A 22530-nucleotide genomic window follows, 5' to 3' on the forward strand; every position below is an offset into this window, starting at 1 on the left:
AAATTTGGGAAACATATTTGTGGCTTCTCAGAAAATATGTGAACTGAATGTTATAAATGCAGAGAGGGCGAATTAATTAGAAGTCGAATTGGGGATTGCATATTACAGATCTTCTCGAATGCTTAAATTCCCCACTATTTGCCCTACGTGTAATTACTGATTTTGGTGATGAAAGCATTTTCTAGGCTAATACACTAGGAGTAAAAATAGCTTCCACTAGCTGCAGTTTAACTTCACTCTTCTACAGAAAGGAAAAAAGTGTGTAACATAAAAATATTTGATCATCTCCCATATGAATTAAAGTTGCTGGCAGATAATAAGTGCATTTGGAAAAAGTTGGAAATATTTATGCTTGACATGTACCTCAACTCCATAGGTTAATTTCTATATATGTTGTTGAGTTATGTTTATTAGATTAAGATTAAAGTGAAAATAAAGCTATTATAATTGTAAACAGCCCAGATGTAGCCAGGTTTCTACAGAGAAAATAGCACACTCCACATCATAGCAAGTTGCCTCAAATAACGAATCATGGAACATGTAAATAAGTGACTGACTCTACCAAGTATCTGCAGTACATGTATATTGGGACTTTTGTAGGTATTTGCTGTAAGATCTGGAGGAGTAACTGGGGTGGTTGTGAAAGGTCCAACAGAGGAGACAACAACAAGTTTTCGAATGGAAGATAAAGGACCTGTTATTTCCATCAAATTCTCACCAAATCAGCAAGTTTTGGCTATACAACGCACAAAAACTTCAGTGGTAAGTGATCTTAAAGTACTAATCATATAACCACAAAAGGCTTATGTGATTTCTTGAGGCTGTAGCAATAAAGGAGAATGCTGCATAATAATGGCTCGTGGGTAGTCCTTACAACACATCTCTGAAGCTCTGACCTTGCATGTGAATATGTTAAATGTGATTTATGAATTTCTTAACAGTTCGGAACAGTCGTGAGAGCTATTAATATAAATTGCTCAAAAGGCTAAATGAGATATTTTAGACTCCCAGTATTGTGTGTCGTGTCATATTTTGTAAATGTTGTCACCTGTTCTATAGGAAATGACTCGGAACTTTTATGTACCATTTTGTGCTTCTGTATGTATTGTATTGTATTGTATTTTTTATTGGTCCTGTTGTCTACATAGCAGCTTATGCATAAGACATTGGACAAGTCAAGTTATAAATATGCAGGCTGAAAGTCATTAAAAGGCATACATATTTAAGGTTACAATAACACACTTTACACGTAAGTATTTATATAACACATTTCATAAATTTAAATATTGTTCAATGGAGTAAAAGCAGTGATGCTGTAAATATGACTTAAGAGATTTTCCAAATGTATTGACCTCAGTGATAGCTTTTATGTTTTCAGGAAGTTTGTTATAAAGCTTAACTCCCATGTGAAAAGTACCTTTTTGGCACAGTGCTGTGCTGATTTGAGTCATATGTAAGTTTCTGTTTTGTCTGGTAAAGTGCTCATGTATATCACAATTTTTTTGCAGTCTCCGGTCCCTGCCTATTACATTTAATTTAAAGAACAAAAGGGTTTCCATAATGTATACACATGGTAATGGAGGAATACCAGATTTCTTAAACAGGGGTTTACAAGAGTCTCTAGGCTTGCACCCAAACAAGATTCTAATGGCCCTTTTTTGTAGTTTAAAAGTGCTATTAGCTGTTTTAGAGTTTCCCCAGAAGGTGACCCCATATCTAAGACGAGAATGTGTTTCCATGAAGTGAGAATATCAATAAAAAGCATTCCTCAAGTGACATGAACACCAAGAATATTTTGTAAATGACTCAAGATATTAAAACAAGATTTTTCTAGAAATGACAGTTTAGGAAGGATTATTTTGTCACAAAATCAATACTCATAATGTGTTTATTACAGAGATGGTAAACCAGCTTTGATGTTTGATAATTTGAACATCATGATTTTGTAATTGTATTCTAGAGGTCTTGTAAGTTGGTTCATTGATATAATGCATATTGATATTTCATAATGAAACAAAATATTTAAAAATGTAGAGAATGTACTGAGAGGGAAGTCTGGGACCTATGACTCACACAACTACATATCCACTTTTGCGTGAATATGGCATCATAGTGTGTGTTTTGTGTGAATGATAATGTTGATGTGTACTGATATCAGTATTTCTTTATTTGAAGGAATTCATCAACTTCCTGGGTGAAATGGACTCAGTGGAATATTCCCAAAGTTGTAAAGGAAAGAATACAACAATCTTAGGTTTTGTCTGGACCTATGTGAATGAAATAGTATTTGTTACTGATCATGGTGTGGAGCTGTTTCAGGTGATAATACAAAACTACAAAAAATCAAAAGAACAAAAAGATATATATATTTCATCAATTCTTTTACATTGTTGTTTTAAATTAATTTTAATTTTTTGTAGGTTGTCCCAGAAAAGCATACATTGAAGGCCCTCAAATCATACAGTCTCAGTGTTAACTGGTTTGTGTACTGCCCACAAAGTTGTCTTGTTCTACTCTCTTCTGGAACACTAGGGAATCAAGTACAACCTCTACATTTTAAGCAAGGCAGTATAAACAAACTCAACAAACTTGAGAGTGAGTAAACATGGAATGTAAATTTTTTTGTAAGTTTAAAGCTGAGCAATATTTGTAACTGGGTTTGGGTAGATAAACTTTGCTGCAATTAAAAAAAAATATAGGGGAGTGCAGTGTTTTTCTTCCCAAAGGTGCATTTTTTGGGACATGTGCTTAGCAAAGATAGTCTCATCCTTATTGATGCCTATGTCAAAGCTATTGTCAATCTGCCAGCACCCAAGAAACTGAAGGAACTCAAGTCTGTTGTGGGTAAGATCTCATATTATGCTCAGTTCATTCCCCGGCCCACACACATCTGCCATCCTCTTAAAAGGCTTTTATAGAATGGAGTAAAGTTTTTCTGGCCTGCTTTTCAATTTCTCATGCAGTGTTTGTGCTGTGCTTTCTGCCTGGCTTCTTTTATATCAGATAAACCTTAAACTCTGGCCTGTGATGTGTTCCGGTCTGGCTTTGTTGAAGTCGTGCCCCATGGGAACCCAGATGGCATTGAACAGCCCATCGCATGCACTTTGGAGATGCTTTTTGCTGCACAGTGTAATTATTCAGAGATGGAAAAGGAGAAGCCAGCTGTTATTTTTGGAGTTAAAAGTTTCACGTTTTCTTGTACGGGGTCAGGGTTCTTCCTCATCACTGACCAAAAGCCACTGGTTTCCTTATTTGGTCATCATTCCAAGCTGCCTGAGAGGGCTGCCCATCGAGAGCAGAAATGGATCCCCTTTCTCAGTAGCTGTTGCTATGACATTCGTTACCACTTCACCATTCAGCATGCCAATGACAATGCACTACTGCACCTACCTGTGGGGTCCGATATGAAGTTTGATCAGGAGGATGCTCTTGTGTGTGTGTGTGTTTGATGATGTCTTGCAGCAAGCCCTGTCAGAGTTTCTGTTGACAGTACAAGAGGTCACATCCAACATGGCCACTAATCCCATTCTTTGGAAAATCCTTTCAGTTGTCCAGTTTGATTAGCCCGAGCACATGTCTTTGGATACTGATCTGGAAAGGTGTATATTTTTTCTCTTGCATGATCAACTCACTGTTGTCCAGATCATCCTCATTCTTGCCATGGGCAAGCAATGCTGTTGAGTTGTTGTAGCTGTAGCATTGCGGCCTCACAAAGTCCAGTTGCTGCATGCATTGCACTGAGGAATGACTCTTATGATGACATTGGTGCCATATTACGTCTACTGGCCGGTGATCAAGTATGACATTGGACATCTGGTGCAGGCTTACAGGGCCTGTGGATGTAACCAGGATGCACCACTGTGCCAGTTTTCTCCGTGGATGGCCCTGGAGCACCCTTGGGACAGGATGCATGTCAGTCTCGCGGGTCTGTGTTTGAGTGGCCTGTGGTTGTTGGTGGTCAGTGGATTACCCCATTTGCTGTCTGCAGCCAAGCTATCCTCCACATCATTGACTGCCACTGTTTGTGTGTTGTCTGTTATTTTTTCCATTTGTAATGGTAGGTAATTTGTGTCACAGGGCTTTGAAAGATTTTGTCTTTGCTGTGATATCTGGCCTCTTGACTGCTGCCTTGTTTCATTTGGCTTATGACTCAGAGGTGGAGCTCTTCGCACGTACATTTAAGACCCAAATGAAGAAGTCTGTCTCTGCCTCTTTCCGCAGTGATGCATTCTCAAGTTTTTTGGTCGCATACCAGATGATGCTGGCTGATGGATGCAGTCCAGCAGAATGTTTTTGATGCAGTCCAGCAGAATGTTTTTATGGGCACCAGCGGTGGGGTCTCCTGCAGTGTAGTACACTGTGCTTTCCTCCCAGAGCTACCGTTTGCAGCTGATCCTTTGTGCTGGCAGCGGGATGGCTGCTGGATCTTGTGTTGAGCCATAAAGATCAGCAGTTTATTATGGTGGATGTAGGTAGGGAGCAGATGACCCATCATACAAATCAGTTGCACCCGTGTCCTGTTGTGGCATTGCTGCCGTGGTCTTCTGGTTAGCCGGGTGGCAGGGTTGGTCATGACATTCTTCCAGGGGCAGGCTCCCACTTGCAGTGGTGCATCCTCCCATTGCCACCCACTGTGTACCCTCCATTGTTCTGTTGCCTGCAGCCTCAGGCACCAGTGAGGGATTCTCATGCCTGTGGCTGCCAATGTGAAGCTTATGGATTTTGATCCACTCTTCTCCCCCTTTGCCTCCCCTCTCCCCTTGCTGATGGAGGTGGCCTCATCTCCACTGCTGCCAGTTGCCCCCCCCCCCCCCCCCCTCCATTTCCTCAGCCTACATGCCCTTTTGCCCTAGCCAGGAGTGGTTGGTCTTCTCTGTTCTCTGCCTCTGCAGCAAAGGTCACCGCCTAATTCTGGCCATTTTAGGCCTTATAATGCCTTTTCAGGGAGAGAGGAAGTTAGTATCCCCATAACGGACATTGTGATGAAGGGAGATGAGCTGGCATCTGTAGCACAGTGCAATAATGCAGAAACCTGCCATAGAGGGTACACATGATACATAGTATGGACAGACAGACCCTCTGACAGAAGTGTTTATGTGCATTTGATAGCAAGTTGGTGGTTCTGTGCTCCAGGGCTTATGCTGAGTTCAACTACTGTGGATCTCTCTTTGTGCTTCATCCTGAGTGTTGTTACCAAGTGCTCAGTTGTCAGCTGTCCATGCTAGGTACATGCTGAGCTTATCCCCATGTATGTCTCTGTTTGGTTTCAGATTTTCTGCTTCCCATAGACTGACTTGCATGGCGAGTTTTCATTTCTTCTCAGGGGCTTCTGTTCCTTGGTCATCATCAAGCCACTGTTGGCTTGTGCAGTAACTGTGCCAACAGTTTAGTGCAGTGTAGTGGCACTGTCACATCTGTGCAGATACTAAAAAGGGGAGTATGAGATAGGGGGTGTATACTGTAGCAAGAGACCAAGATTTGACTGCAGTAAATAGTTTCAAATCAATGTACACCAATGAGCCAAAACATTATGAACACCTGCTTAATATTGCATTGGTCCAGCTGTGCAATAGAATACAGCATTGATTCTGTGTGGAATGGATTAACCAGTTCTTGATAGGTTTTCGAAGGTACGTGGCAGCAGGTTTGTATGTACAGGTCATGAAATTCCAGTAAATTATGGACCAGTGATGTATGGGCGTGGAGCTGCCAGTTGATAGCATTCTGGATGTGTTCTATTGGGCTCAGATAATTCAAATTTGATGCCCAAAACATCAACGTCAGTTTGCTATCATGTCCATAAACTGTCTCTTGCATGGTTCTTGCCTTGTGACATGCACAATTATCCTGCTGAAAGACGCCAACACCATCAGGGAAAACACCAGGAATGAAGGGGGTCCACAATAATGTTCGCATAGTCTGCATGAGTCATGGTACCTTCAATTAGTAGCACAGATCCCTTGGAAGGAATGCTCCCCATAGCCTTACACTACCTCCATTGAGCTAACTGCCCATGTTTTGAGCAGCCGTTTGCACTAATGATGGCATGTCTGAATATGACCATTGAGCTGGTGCAACAAGAAACATCAGACCATTCAAAACATTTCCATTGATCCACAGTCCACTCTTGATGATCCTGTACCCACTGCAACCATGATTGATGGTTCTGTTGGATCAACATGGGAACAAATAGGGGCAATCTGCTGTGATGACCCATGTTCAGCAGTGTGCAGTGAACGGTATGCTGTGAAACACTTTTGCCTGCTCCAGCATTGTGCTCTGTCATCAGATTGCCACCTGTCCTGCTTTACACAGCAGGCAAGCTTCTAATTTTCATGTTTTGTGATGAAATGTGGACATATAAAACCTTGTCAGCTACTCAGGGTTGCAACATCCTTCAACCACTTTCCATAGGTGCTCATGACAGTAGCATGCAAACAGCCAACCAGCTGTGTCAGTTGTGAGATGTTTGCTGCTGGGTGCCAGGCCATAAGTCAAAGTCAGTTATGCCAGTGGATTTTCCCATTTGCAGCCTGTATTGTCATTAAAGTGATTCCCCTATTCATCTCTGTTTTGATATGATTTCTCAGTTTTTCATGGCTGATCATCTAGAAGCACACCATTTACCATCTGTTTCACTTACATACTTTCCTTTTTGTGTGCTGTGTCCACTACGCCACCGGGTAGCATTCAGCCTCTTGGTTGCTAATTGTCATAATGTTGTGGCTCATCAGTGTAGGCTGCAGTAGTTATTCAGAGATTAGAAAGGCTTGTAGGGAATAGACTAGGGTGTAAAATTGCATCAAACTAGTGTTCGGACTGAAAGCCACAACACGCACTGCATATTAGATGATACTTAAGTTACTATTATGTTGTTGTTACACTCACTGTTGACAAGAATTGGAGCTAATTTGGTTGTAATGTTCTTTTTATGTGCACTACAGTTGAGCTTCCTGTAATTCCAAAACCACCAAAGTTATGCCTTTTGGCAAGGGATGTAATATTGGCTGTGCTGTATGGACAACCAAGTATTGTTGTTCTTCGTCATCAACCTAGGGGTGTTGGCTCACCTGGCGCTGAAGTGGTTGTGTACACCATTCAAAAGTAAGAAAACACTCATAACTATCAAATTTCAGAGACTTCTAAAGCAAATAGACAAAATAAAATTTAATGGAATCTGAATTATCCATTTTATTGGCACCATAATTTTTTTCTAAACCAATGTCTGAGTTTGAGTTACAAATATCTGTCAGTGCTAGTATTGTGTAATATTTTCTTTTTTGTTTGAATAAAAAATTGTGATTGCTGGAGTTTCATGAGTTCTTTGCCAGACTCTTTAAAATTTTCAAAATTGCAACATTACCAGAGATTCCATAAGCTATGAGTTAAATTAATTTCTAAGATAACATAAGTTGCATATAAAATGCGATAAACTTGTAGGAAGGAAGTTGCATTTGTAATAATTTAGAAAGTTCTGCTCTGGGTGGAAAACAGCAAATAATTTTGTAATTTTTCTATGTTCTTGCAGGATGCTGATGGCAAAAAAGACTCACATTCTGCGATTGGATATGAGTGGGCGTTTTGCAATTAACGTTGTTGATAATTTGATTGTTGTTCATCATCAGGCATCAAAGGTAACTAGTAGATAACAATTTTTCACATCAACACCTTTGTAAAGGGAGAAAAAGTCAGTTTAAATTTAAATTAGAGTTTTAAAAGGTTTCTGTAGGATATTAGCAATTGTACACTGAAGGAGAAAAATATGTAGGAAACTAAGAGTGAGTTTTATTCAACTGCTGGAGATTACACAAAGTAGTACAGACATTGTCAAATTTCTTTCACTTATTGCAGTAATTATATTTCCTTCTTGTGTCTACTTTCGACCTATGCCATAATTGGAGAGCAGTTGTCCTGTCTGTATAGACATGCTGTTTTTTTTCTTTGACGCAATGACTCTGTATTACTGTCACTTTGGTAAGTAAACTAACATAATTTCTTGACGTAGAGGAATCATCTTGTAAATGCTGTGACATACAATCATTCTAAATTTCACTGTTTATAGTAAATGTTTTCATAAATAATAAAGTCAGTTTTCAATAACCCTTGCTTTTTACTCCTTCAATTTGAAACTCCTGGCACACATTGCTATTCTCTCATGGATCCATCGCATTTTTAACATTGCTACCTGTGCTATACTTGGACCCCAAGAGTCTCGTTCGTATGATCAGCCAATCTGTAAGATGTGCTGGTCTGTTATCTTATGGTTACTTCAGTTGCAACTACAAAACTAGTGATTTAGATGTATAATGAAATCAATTTATGGATGAACAAGGAAATTATGTGTTATTTCTGTAAAATTGTGAAAAAGAACCTTTTTCACCATAATTCTGATCAGTACAAGTTGGCAGAAGTTAGAAACCTTCATCTGGATTGCATTTTTGCTCTTTAACGATAGCATAATGTTTTATAGTAGGTTGAATTTTATATCGTATCTGTTGCTACAAATAGAAACCACATTTGTACATGAATGGTTCTATAATGGGCTTTCATGAAACCTTTTTGCTTTTGTGTGCAATTTTTACCATACCAGATCAATGGTATAAATTGAAATGTGTTAGTACTGCATATGACACTTTTTCCCCTCAGTGGTTGTTTTTAGTTTTAAATATATTATGTGCTGTCTGAAAGTACTCATCTTCTTCTAATGTCACCCAGGTAAGCTAAAAGATTGTACACCCCTGATGTAGAAGGAGGCAAGTAATGAGGCGTCACTGTTCTATAATAACAAAGTTATAAAGTTACTGTGACAGTGCAAGCAGCTGTGTAGTAGATTAAGAATAAGTTAACCTTTGAGAAATGAAAGTAAAAAGAAGAGTTCAGTTAATTAAAAAGAAAGTGTCCTATAAAGAAGTTTTTTGCTTTGCATCACATTATGCAATGAAATTAAATTTCCTGATAGATTAAAACTATGTACCAGACTTGGACTCTTAATGCAAAGTGGTAGAGTTACTGGTAGAACTGAAGCTGTGAAGACAGGTTAAGAGTTGTATGGATAACTCAGCTGGTAACAACACTTCCTTTGAGAGTCAGTGGAACACTTAAGAGTCCAGAACTTTCATACAGTTTTAATTTGCCAGGAAGTTTCATAAATGTGCAGACTCCACTGCAGTGTGAGAGATTAATTGGGAATTTTGCTTCCAATTCAATCTTGTGTCCACAGATGCAATGGAACACGAAAAAGATTTGACAAGAGCCATTAGGTAGTGAGTATTAAGTGTAGGTTGTGAACAATGGTATTCTCTTTCTGTGGCTGTAGAAAGCAAACAGAAATGGTGGGGTTGTCATAGAATGGGAGACAAGAAACATAAAGGTTCAGAGAATCCCACTGCATTTAACTGGCTAATTTTCTTTGGTGATAATGTCTGGAGAACTGGTGGATATTAAACCCTAATTTTCCTTCTGGAGAACTGGTCTGGTGTTTTCTTTTTTCACTTTCTTTTTCAGTTTTACATATATTTTTGTAACTTTTCTAAAAATGTAATATTTATCACAGTTACGTTTTCTGGTTATCTTTGCTCCCATTCTATCTATGTTTGCTGTTGTATTTGTATTGTGTAATGCTGCTTGAATTACTTGTGTAATGGACATAACTCTATTATGTGATTACAGACATCTATGCTCTTTGACATCAACATGAATGGAGAATCAGATGGCTTTGTGTCATATCATCAGCCAGTAGCAAATCCAAGGCCAATTAAACCATTCAGCCTCCGACTTCCACCTGCCACAACGACACAGGTTCTGAATGAACCTGCACAAATGAGCTGTGATCTCTGTATCCTTCAGACTTCTGTGTTGTATGTGTATCAGTTGTTATTATGTTTGTATCAAAGAAATGGACAACTTATATGTGACTAATATATAAAGAAATTATCATAATTGTTTAGTCATATAAAGGTTTATTTATTAATTTAGTTTATAACAGTGTCAACAGTGCAAGATAGCGTTACTCTGTTGGAGGGCGGGGAGGTCAGGAGTTGCCTTGCCGGGGCTCCCGATATAACCCCCTCACCCCAGGCATATGGGTTCTCTAGTGGGAGCAGGAGCAAATCTGGTCACACTCAGGATGGAAGCAATTGCTTTATTTCTTAGGTTCAGCCTACAACAGTTGCCAGCACAGCAGACTGCCAAGGCTTGCTGGTGCTGTGCCCCAGCAGTGGCTGGTGACAGAAGTGATGGCATCTGGGGAGTGAACCCAAGTCCCAACATCTGGCTTGTGGCACCTGGTGATGGCAGATGCTACGTGGGTCAGTGGCTATAAGGGTCCTAATTTGACCTTTGTTCGTTTGGAGCCAATGCTGATCTGTATGGCAGGCGGTCCTGTAAGATGACAGTCGATGATGGCTGCACCAGTGGATGGTGTGGTAGTCTGCTCCACAGTGGTCACCAATTTGGTGCGCAGCCAGTGTTTAAATGAAGCTGGGTCAGGCATGTTGACATGCAGATTTCCCGTGCGTTGCATAGCTCCCCTGTCACAGTGCTGCAGCTGCATCTTGGATTTCGGTAACACTGCTGGTTGTTGATTGAGTGGTCGTACCAACATATTGAGAGCACGCTAGATGATGTAATGCTGTAATGAGTGATTATTGCAAGCAATACAATTGCAGCAAGGGTTGCTTGTGTTGGTGAAGATGCCTTCATTTCTTCCCTCTTTGAAGAATTTTACCCCCTGTATTCCATGCTGTGGTTGTAACTGTATAGCTTCCTTTTTGCACTAAGAACGATCACACATTATAGTCGCAATATTATGATAAGGAATGTTGCTACTCACCAGATAGCGGAGATGCTGAGTCATAGATAGGCACAACAAGAAGACTGTCACAAATAAATAAAGCTCAGTGTGGTTTCTGTTGGCTGAGACTGTAGGCATGTACGTGGATGTGTGTTGTGTTTTTCTATGTCTATTGTTGACAAAGACCTTAATGGCCGAATGCTTTATTTATTTGTGACAGTCCTTTTGTTGTGCCTGTCTGTGACTCAGCATCTCCGCTGTATGGTGAGTAGCAGCTTTCCTTTTCATAATATTGTTACATTCCATCCTGGATTTTCCACATTATAATCAGTGAAGGCAGGCAAGCCTCCTATACTTGCAAGTATTGATGAATTACTTATTTTATATGTACTGGTCAAAATATTATATATTAGCAGAGACAGTTCTGATTTTTCCAGTTGTACCATTTTTCCATAAGGACCAACATTGTAGGTAGGTAAAAGGATGGTAAGGGTGGGATTTGGATTGCTCTATGCATATGGTAACAAAAGGCAGCACCTGTCATGATAAAGACTAAGAGACTGATTTAAATAGAAGTTACTAATGCAAGGAGTTGTTGATGATATTCTTGAAATATTGCCTTACCTGACCCAATAGCTGTTCCATTGAAATTCAATTATCCTGAGCTGCTACGATTTCATCCAGGGAAGCAAAACGTGTTGAGTGCTAGGTGGGGTTTAAGTATGTTAGGTTTTCACTGTACAGAAACTCAAAAGGAAGACTGGTGGGTAGGTAAAGCAATGAATAGGTAGTTTTCAGTATTGTGATTCATGCCATAGCTGAAATGTACAGTCAATGTCTTCCCCCAGCTAAGACGATCAACCTCATGACCTCTGTGCATATGGAGATGCATGTGCTACTGCAGATGTACTTTTTTCATTTTGCCTTTACCTCCTACCACTTCTTTCCTCTCCTTCAAGGAAACTGCTTGCAACTGTGGCAGAGCTTCTGGGGTTTTTTGCTCCACATGCACCACAGTAGTGTGTGCTGGGAGATGGAGTGTCATTTAACCACCTGATATGGCCACCTGCTATTGCTTAATGAATTTCTTTGTTTTATACTTAGGAACATAGGGTTCTTCAACATCACCCATTTTCTGATGTGGAATTTAGGCAGTTTTATTTTGCTATTTGCGCATTTTCTTGCCATTCTAGTACTTTGGTATTTGCTTTCTTTAAGTGACATCACATCTCTGTTACCATTTTTGTAAAACTTTGGATACTTGACCACATCCTTGCCAGTGGGTGGTTTACATAATCTGAAAGGGGAAGGCATTTTCTGTCCTTAGAAAACTTCATAGGGTAACAGTTCTACACTCTTATGCACGTGTAAGTTGTTTGCTGCTACTACATATGGTAGAAAAGCATCCCAATAACTATGGTGACAATTCCTGTAGTAAGTCAACATTTTACTTATATTCTTGTGCATTCGCTGTTCTTCTATTAATCCGCAGATGCAGTGTTCTTGTCTGTAACTTCCAACTGTGCAGAAGCCAGTATCATTGCTTGATCACTTCAAATGTAAAATTAGCTCCATGATTGGTTATCACGATTTTTGGTGTCCCAGACTTCAAGATCCAATGGTTAACCATTGTCTGAGCTGCCATCTCTGCTTGGTTATTTGGTATAGCAATCATAGATACAGAGGGCGTTCCTGAAATGTTGCAATAAACTTTGGGGGGGGGGGGGGGGGGAGTTTGTAGAGGGTGTCTTGAGGAACAAATCTAGGAGAGGAATCTGTTTTTGGAAACGTCATCCAATGAAGCTACATAGCTTGGAAGTTACAGGTGCCAGTGCCTGCCACTACGCTACACATCCAGCATCAAATGTGACTTTGTACACTAACAGACCATGAGCGTAATGTCTCGTGATGTTGGTTATTCAGTGATCGTGATTGATTGCCACAATCACCAGTGGAAGATGGAGCTAGCTGCTGCTTAGAAAGACTTTGTCTCTTATGAATGGGATGCTTTGTTGCCTCAGAGCAGTTTATTTTACTGTTGGAACCCTCTTAAACCTCCAATGTTTCTTGGTTCACAGGATAAAAATAAACTGGAGATGGAATCCTGTGTTCAAAACCATAATCCTCCAAAGCAGCAGAGCATCACATCTGTAGGAGACAAGGCCTGTCTGCGTAACAGCCCGCTCCATCTTCTCCACTGGCTATAGTAGCAATCAGTTGTGATCACTGAAAAACAAAGTGTTGTGAGAGTTCTGCGTATAGTCTGTCAGCATACAAAGTCACATTTGCTGCTGAAGGGGTGGTGTAGTTACAGGTGCTGTTACTTACAACTTTGGTGCTCTGTAGCGTCACTGACATGGACTCCTATCCTCGATTTGTTCCTCAAGACACCTTCTACAACCCCCTCGAGGTTTGTGCAACATTTCTGGTCTACCCTGTATGTGTGAGAAGTGATCAATGATGGTTAAAACACAGCAATTCCCACTTGTGTTGTGTGAAGGGCTCAAGAATATCTATACCAATCATTTGAAATGATGGCTGGCCTCTGGTAATCTCTGGAGTGTTACCTGCTGATGGCTAAGCTCCACCCTTTTTGCACAGTGTACGGAGTCCGTAGTGCACAGTCATTCATGCCCTGCCAAGGTAGGATTGTGAGCCACTTTGGTACCTTGCCGCATAAACTTGCTGATATGAATATACGTCAACTGTGCTTAGTCAGTTTATAAAGAACCCCATTGTCAGCACAGAACTGCGTTTGTGCTGCGAACTGCTAACAATCTGGGTCAGTGTCTTTCGCCATCCATCTGCAGAAATGCCAATATGCTCTATTGCGCGCACTTTCCAACTGAGGTTGTCAGTGTTAGTGCAAGTTTTCCAGAGGCAGTGTGTAACTTCAAAGGTAAATTCATTAAGACATAATGCTCATTGGGTCAGGTGGCTAGCCAGATCCTTCTAGCCCATAAGCCATTTTAATTATGTATGACCTATAACTCATTTGAAATTCATGCCAAGCAAATAACAACAGAAATATGTGATATGATTAGTCAGGTTGAGCATCTCTTGTTCCGAGGTTGAGCATCTCTTTTTTTGTGGTATAATAATTATTCTTTGCCTTGTTTAGTTGCATGGCAGCACTGACTGTCATGTGCTCTCCTCCGTCTATTTGTTGAGTTAATATGCATCCTAAGGCATGATTGATAGATTGCATAACAATATGAATTGCTTCTAGCAATCTGGGAAACAAGGTCCAGACAGTGGTGAGTAAGTCCTTCAACTGCACAAAGGCTTCTTTGCAGTTCAGTGACCAGTGGAAAATTACCCCCTTCTTCAGCGGGTATGTGAGGGGCCTCACTACTTCCTCAAATTTTGGCATGAAATGTTAGTGGTAGTTAACCAAACCTAAAAAAGGCTGCAGATCCTATTCTCAATCAGAAGCACAAAATTCCCACATGACTCTGTTTGCACACCAGACTATCCAATAACATGGCCTAAGTAGCAAACTTCCTTTGGGACAAGGTGGTAGTTCATCAAACTCAGTGTTAGATGTTTGCACATCATCTTAGCCCATAGTATGGCCTAAATAGCAAACCTCCTTTGGGACAAAATGGTATTTCTCCAAACTCATTGTCAGCTGTAATGCTTGTAGTTGAGTAGACACATCCAGTAACCATACTACGCACTCTGTGATGTTCTTGGGAAACACTGCAACATCATGCAAGTATATCGTGCACTGCCTTGGTTTCAGGCCTTTTAGCACTCCATCTAACCGGTGTTGGAGTGTTGCTGGCACATTCTTCAATCCAAACAGCATTTGTCGGAACTGGTAATGCTGGATTGAACTGTAATTCTAGTGCTACTTCCAATTGATGGAACCTGCTTCAAAATCCATGATTGTAAAATATCACCATTAGTTACACATTTAAATGTAGACAGTCACAAGAAAACTGAAATGGCTTACTCCCATCTGTGCTTTTCTTTGGTAGAATTACCACTGGTGGCTGCTAAGGGCTGGTACTTTCTTCTATAATCCCATCACAGAGCTGCTGATTTATAAACTCTTCCAACACTGATTGAAAGTGATGTGAAATTCGATATGCTGCATTGTTGGCAATGATCTGTGAGAGCAAAACACCTCCGCGTAGTATTCTAACAATTTTTCATTTTCTCCTTATCTCCTCTTTGTAAATGCAACACTTTCTCCTGCACTGTGACTAAAATGGCAGATTGTCCTGGCTTAGAGTACTCTATAGTTAACTTTTTATTCAAATCTTCCTCCTCCAGTACCTGTATATTGGCTGTCAGGACATCTTGTGATAGTGCCACTACCTGAATCAAAATTATCCATAGTGATGGGCACTATCTGTCTTCCACAGCCTTTTGCACTTTGTCCATTACATCAGTATCCACTAAACATTGAGTGCCAAATCCATTTGCCTAGAATAGCTTTTGCACCTTTCAGTATTTTATCTTGAGAGTCAATTCTAAGGGACTGTGCACACAGTTTAGGTGGCTTCTCCTGGCCTATTGGGTTGCCTTGTAGCAGCAGTAGTACCTAAATGGAATGATGTGCCATCCAGCTCTGTTATCCACCATTCTAGATCAACTTTCTGCTTGATGGTTACTCAGAAAATCCAGTCGAAATATGACATAAAAGCTGCTGCCAATGTTGGAAGTACTTCCAAGGAAGCCCAGTAGTCTTTCTTACTTGCTCATAGATTACTGAATGAGTGCACATCACATCCCCTCACTCCTTACGCCACTCAGTTTGCAATGAGGCAAGTCCAAATTTCTTACACCAGGCACATATTGACTTACCATGGAAACCTGTGACCAATACTCAGGAAACACATATTCTTTCTCTTACACAGCTGGTCATACAATATCCGCCACTAATTTTGTACACAACTTTCCTCTGCTTACATTTATTGGGAACACTACACAGTGGCTGCAACATTACCATTTCTGTTTAATTTTGGCTCCATCTAGCCTTTGTATGTGAAAACCTCCACTGACATTGTTGGACCAAATGTGCAACTTGTTAATAATCCCACTCTGAGGTTTCCTGCAGTTGTGCTGAATATGCCCAGGCTAACCATACTTATAATGTGTGACTTATGTATTAAATACCCACCTCCTCTCTTTGGGACTGGTCACTACATCTATTTCTGACAGAGCTGCTACAGTTGCCACAACCTCAGTCAGTGATTTCAGAAACTCTGCTGGTACCTTAGGGAAAACTTCAGAACTCGAGCACATAGGAATGCATTCACTGCTCTTTAATGTGCTTCATGTAGGATGGCTTTATTGATGCTGTCATGTTCTGTAAGCTTATAGGTATTAGTATTTAGTTACCTTATACTGTCCACAAAACTTTATAAGGATTCCCCTTATCTCTGAGATAGACTATTTAGCTGTTTATGATAGTACCTAGAGATGTTTTTCCTCTGCCAGCACTCTAATAACCCTTCCCACAAATCCTGGAAGGAACAAACATCCTGGAACTTGTCACAGCACATAACATATTCCCTTGCTAAGCTTGATCGATCCATACTCGACAATTGCTTATTGTTCCACTGTAACTTTGTGGCTGTGTGTAGCTTGTCCATAAACATCAAAACTGCAGTAGCCACCAGAAAGATCACGGGAGGCACACATCGGCACGGCACGTCAAGGACAGTAGTTGCCGCAAGTAAAGTCCCGTCCACCAGAGGACACTCGAGAATTCGGCCGCGCCCCCTGCTGGCGGAACAACAACTCAAGCAGCATGGACCATGTCCAGTCAGTTTACATCGGGCCCAAGCAGACAGTTCCCGGTCTACAACATGTGAAGTGCAACAGACATTGTGAATCGTGTTACTACACAATTGGCGACGAGTAGGGTCGTTCTTTCGCGTGTTGCGTCGTTGTTCCAGTTTCACAGCTTATCCGCGGCATGGAGGATTTAGTGCGGGTTTTAGTTGAGCAGCAGAAGGAACTCATGGCAACCATGACACAAGCGCTTCCGGCATTGCTCTCCACGCTGTCTGCTCCAGTGTCGTTCCCTCCTCCTTTTCCCCTGTATGACGAGACGGCGGAGGATTGGGACGCATATGAACATCGCCTTCGGCAGCATTTCCAGGCGTTTCATGTTGCCGATGCGGAGGTATGTCGTGCTCTTTTCTTGTCTTGGATATCTCCCTCACTGTACCAAGTTTTGCGGCAGCTAGTGCCGTTGCAGGAACACTCGTCCTTGTCTTTTGACGCATTGTGTTCATTGCTATCTTCCTATTATCACCACCGCACGCATATTGTGGCAGCTAGGGTCGAGTTCTATCAATGCAAGAAACAGCCCCATCAGTCTTACCTGGCGTGGGCCGCTACCATGAATGGTCTTAGTCGCAGGTGTCATTTTGTCACGGAGCAGTCGCGAGAATCGTATGCCCACGTTATGGTGCGAGACGTCATTGTTTGTTCGGCCCCTGATAGGGAGGTCCAGCAACGGGCCCTGCAGTTGGAAGACCCTTCCCTCGAGGAAGTCCTGTCCATTGCTCAATCGTATGAAGTCTCTCATGCCGCAGGTCAACAGTTGGAAGCGTGGTGCGACGTCGCGGCGGTTCAGGGCGGCGCGGCCGCATCCACTGCGTCCGGGGTGGACAAAGTGTGAGCGGTTCGATCCGGCCATTGCGGCCACTCCCGCACGGCATGTAAACAGAGTTCTGGCCACCGGCCCCTGTTACCATCCTGTGTGTCATGCTATGTACATCATGATCGGTCAGAGTGCCCCCAGCATTGGGCCGTTTGTCACAAATGTAATAAAAAAGGTCACATTGCTAAACTTTGCCGCTCAGCCTCAAAGGAATGGAAGTAAGCGGGTACGGAGGACATGGACGTGGACATTCAGGAAGTTTCATCGGGCCAGGCTCCTGCCGCATCGGCACACAAGCTCTTTATCGAGGTGTTGGTTCGATCACGCCGACTACAACTGCAGGTAGATACGGGTGCGGCAGTTTCCTTGTTGATTGCACAAACTTACTCCGACCTTGGGTCGTTCCCGTTGGTGCCAGTTTACCGGCATCTCCGCCGTTATGGTAAACAGTTCATTACCCTACTGGGTCAATTCACTACCGATGTTACTTACAAATCAGTCACTCGGCCTCTTACTTTTATTGTTGCCAGTGATGCGAGCTCAGCTAACCTTTTTGGATTGGATGCCTTTCAAGCTTTCAGTTTTTCTATCACAGACACCATACAGTTGGTCTCTGAAGATGTTCCCTATCAATCGTTGGAATCTTTGGCCTCTGTCTTTAAGGATGTCTTTGAGGAAGGCCTGGGGCGTGTTTCCGACTTTGAAGCTCACTTAACGTTGAAGGCGTCGGTTCGCCCGCGTTTCCTACACGCGAGGCAGATTTCCTTGGCTCTCCGCCCTCAGGTAAAAGCAGAGCTAGACCGGCTGACAGCCCTGGGGGTCGTTCTTCCCATTTCTTCTAGTGACCGAGCGAGGTGGCGCAGTGGTTAGCGCACTGGACTCGCATTCGGGAGGACGACGGTTCAATCCCGCGTCCGGCCATCCTGATTTAGGTTTTCCGTGATTTCCCTAAATCACTCCAGGCAAATGCTGGGATGGTTCCTCTGAAAGGGCACGGCCGTCTTCCTTCCCTGTCCTTCCCTAATCCGATGAGACCGATGACCTCGCTGTTTGGTCTCTTCCCCCAAAAAACCAACCAACCATCTTCTAGTGAGTGGGCTTCGCCCCTCATTATTGTCAGGAAACCCTTGGGAAAATTACGTCTTTGTGCCAATTTCAGGGCCACCATTAATTCCCAGTTGGTGGTAGACACCTTGATGAATTGTTCTCCGCCGTGGCAGGAGGCCAATATTTTTCGAAAATCGATCTTTTGGAGGCTTATCGTCAGATACCACTTGATGAGGACTCCAAAAGGCTGTCTGTCGTAAACACCCCGTTTGGCCTTTACCAATACCGGCAGTTGGCCTTCAGAATATTCAGTGCCCCGGCGATATTTCAGCATTATCTTGAGTATGTCACATCGACAATCCCTCATTGTATTAATTACCTGGACGACATAATTGTCACAGGCTGCAGCATGGAGGAACACTTGCACAACCTTCGCACCCTTTTTCTCAAATTCAGGTCTGTGGCCTGCGTTGCAACCTGCGTAAGTCGAACTTCTTCCAACCGTCCATTGAGTATGTGGGCTACACCATCTCTTGGCACGGTGTCCAGCCGCTAGGAAGTTTGGTCCAAGGTATCGTCGACCTTCCACGGCCCGCTTCGCTGAAGGAGTTACAAGCTTTTTTTAGGCAAGATTGCCTATTACCACCAGTTCATTCCCAGGGCTTCCACCATAGCCCGCCCCCTGCACTGCCTTCTGTGCAAGGGTGTTCCTTTTGATTGGTTGCCTGCATGCGAGTGAGCGTTCATCTCGTTGAAGGGCCTCCTCACGTCAGCGCCTTGTTTGGTTACTTTTGACCCCAATAAGCCATTGGTCCTGGCTACAGATGCTTCACAGTATGGGGTGGGGGCGGTCCTGGCCCATTGCAACGCGGATGGCTCCAAGCAGCCACTGGCGTTTGCATCTAAAACTCTTAGTCCCGCGCAGGCCCATTATTTCCAGGTGGAAAAAGAGGCTTTGGCCATTGTCTACGCTGTTACCAAGCTTCACCCTTTCTTGTATGGCACGAAGTTTCCGTTAATCACTGACCATAAGCCATTAATATCGTTATTTGGCCCCGCCTCTCAGATTCCAGATAGGGTGGCCCACAGACTGCAGCGCTGGGCCTTGTTCCATTGTGACATTCATTTTTGCCCTACTGGACAACATGCTAATGCCGACACTCTTTCCCGTCTTCCGGTGATCCTAAGTTCGATCGGGAGGAGATTATGTGTTTTCAGTTGGATGTGGCATCCCGCCAAGCAGTTGATGGCTTCCTGATCACTAGTTCTCAAGTCGCCAGGGAAATGGCAGCTGACCCGGTTCTCCAGCAAGTAGTTCACCTCGTTCAGCAGGGGTGGTTGTCCCGACCTCCAGGTCAGGCCTCGGACCCTCTTCGTAATTATTTTGTTCTACGAGACCGCCTCTCAGTCTTGGAAGGAGTTCTCCTTCTGGCTACTGATGATACAGCTCCTCGCGTGTTTGTTCCTGCAAGTTTGCGAAGGGAGGTCCTCACGTTATTACATGAGGGATACTGGGGTGTTTCCCGTACTAAAACCTTGGCTCGCAGACATGTGTACTGTCCCGGTATTGACAGAGAAATTGAGCACTTGGTGGCCGCCTGTTCCCAGTGTGTGAGCCAACAGGCGTCTCCCAGGTCAGCATTCTCTTCATGGCCGCCTGCAACCCAGGCATAGGAACGTGTTCACATAGATTTTGCGGGCCCGTTTCTCAATGGCTTTTGGCTCATTATCATTGATGCTTATTCCCGATTTCCATATGTGGTTCACTGCTTCTCAACCACTTCAGAAGTTGCAATCCAGGCACTAGCAAACATCTTTTCTGTGGAAGGTCTGCCAGTCACCCTGGTATCGGACAATGGACCTCAGTTTATTTCGCAGACCTTCCAGGATTTTTGTAGGCGCTTCGGTATTTGGCATGTTTGCTCTCCCCCCTTTCATCCACAATCGAATGGGGAAGCCAAGCACATGGTGCAAACACTTAAGACGCAGATGCAAAAGTATGTGCATGAATTTCCTGCAGAGGAGGTGTTGACGTTTTTCTCCGGTGGTGGGACGACGGGGGCCTCTTCATGTGGGTCACTTCCAACCGTATTCGAAGGTTCCGGCTCGAGGGTTGGCAGATCCCCCCCGACTCGAGCCTTCCAATGGACTCGGTGGTTATCGCTACTGCACGATGCTCCACCTTCCGACGCAGTGAATCACAGTGGCTTCACCCCCCGAAGGAGGAGGAGTGCAGTAGCCACCAGAAAGATCGCGGGAGGCGCACATCAGCACGGCGCGTCAAGGACAGTAGTTGTTGCAGGTAAAGTCCCGTCCACCAGACGACACGCGAGAATTCGGCCGCGCCCTCTGCCGGCGGAACAACAACTCAAGCAGCATGGGCCGTGCCCAGTCAGTTTACATTGGGCATGCCAAGCGGACAGTTCCCAGTCTACAACATGTGAAGTGTGACGGACATTGTGAATTGTGTTACTACAAAAGCATCTTCCCTACTTGCCTAAACAATCACTGATGTGGCAGTGCTAACATCTAAGAAGGGTATGAGTACACTAGGAGAGGCTGTCTCCTTCTCTTCTTCTCTAACTGCTCTGGTTCCTTGTGCAACTCAAAGCTGTCATCTCACATCTGGGTGACTGCTCCTGGATGGTCACGTTCTTACTCTCAGTACCTGATGTCATCTTGCTCAAAATGTGTTACCACCAGACGCTGAAAGGAAAACAACTACACAAGGAATACCACTAAGTGGGAGGGGCGGGGGGGGGGGGGGGGGGAGGAGGAAAGACCCAACAAGCCCATACAATATTTGTAATTGGCACTTACTTGCACACTTCTGCTGAACACTGTCAATGAATTGCATTTGCATCTGGATGCGCCATTGTTGCTCTGCATTTTCAATGTAAATGATGTCCAACACCACACGTAGCCCCCACTATCTCTTCAGACACCAAATGTAACACTGTAGGATGACAACATCTTAGGTTCAGCTTACAGTGGAGATCCAATGCCATGTCCAACGGACAGGGGCAAGCATCAAACCCACAGTCCCATTGGGAAAGTGATGTTGTATACCTTCCTGTGGCTGCTATTCCTCGTTGTGGCATGGAAGCAGAGTGATGGAGCTGCATCAGTTGCTGGTGCTGCAGACTGGAAGGGCAATACTGCAAGCTCAGTGTGTTGGTGGCATGCCCCAACAACAACTGGTGATGCATCCAGAGAGAGAACATTGGTCTCCAATATCTGACTGGTGGTGCTTGGTGACAGTAGACACTATGCGTATCGGTGACTAGAAGGGTCTTAGTTCAACCCTCAGTCCATCAGAGCTGATGCCAAAGTACAGACATTTGATGTATTTTCATTTGGGGAATGTTTATGTAGCTCATTTGCATTTTTAATCCTCTTAAACAATGGAAAATCTGGGATGTAGTAATGACATGAAGCGGCTAGATTAGATTGCTGCTTACAGCATATAAGAGGTATTGAGCAGAAAAAAGGCACATTGAAAGAAGACTGCTAGACATTATAAGCTATAGGACAGTGTCCTCCTCCAGATATAGAAAAATGCACGCAAGCCTTAGCATTTGGCAATGTGTATTGTGTTGTGGGTGTATAAGTGTGTGTGTGTGTGTGTGTGTGTTAATGTGTGTGTGTGTTTTTTTTAAACATTATCTGATGGCATACAGTATCTAACAGTCGTCTGTCAGTATGCTTGTCTGCTGCTCACTGATGAGTAGCAATCTGTCCATCTCATTTTGTTGTTATTTAGTCATCTTAATTTAGAAACAACAGTTTTCAATAATGTCAAAAATTGCAGTTAAAGTTTGTTATGCATTGGAACTGCTTTTACAATGATTTTCTAAGTATAGTTTATGATTATGACTTTAGATCTGGGGAAACATTTTTGCACTTACAACAGTAGTTTCAGCATGAGAATAAATTTTTGTATGAACAACAATATTAGAGAAGGAAAGTGGCTACTCACCATATAGTGGAGATGCTGAGTCACGATGGGCACATCAAAAAGACTCACACAATTATAGCTTTCGGCCATTAAGGCCTTTGTCAGCAA

At 42.9% G+C, this 22530-nt stretch overlaps 1 protein-coding gene across 2 annotated transcripts in view; it reads left to right on the forward strand.

Annotated features, from left to right (window-relative positions):
* The window catches only part of LOC126473671 (regulator of MON1-CCZ1 complex), a 97334-nt gene that overhangs the window by 15531 nt on the left and 59273 nt on the right, over positions 1–22530 (forward strand). For both annotated transcript variants that reach the window (XM_050100904.1, XM_050100906.1), the window contains exons 2-7: positions 601–762; positions 2176–2319; positions 2421–2595; positions 6945–7104; positions 7529–7634; positions 9670–9834. In XM_050100904.1, the coding sequence (XP_049956861.1) occupies positions 601–762; positions 2176–2319; positions 2421–2595; positions 6945–7104; positions 7529–7634; positions 9670–9834 (912 nt within the window). The remainder of the gene's footprint in view (positions 1–600; positions 763–2175; positions 2320–2420; positions 2596–6944; positions 7105–7528; positions 7635–9669; positions 9835–22530) is intronic.

The sequence above is a fragment of the Schistocerca serialis genome, chromosome 4, assembly GCF_023864345.2.
Source record: "Schistocerca serialis cubense isolate TAMUIC-IGC-003099 chromosome 4, iqSchSeri2.2, whole genome shotgun sequence".
NCBI lineage: Eukaryota > Metazoa > Arthropoda > Insecta > Orthoptera > Acrididae > Schistocerca > Schistocerca serialis.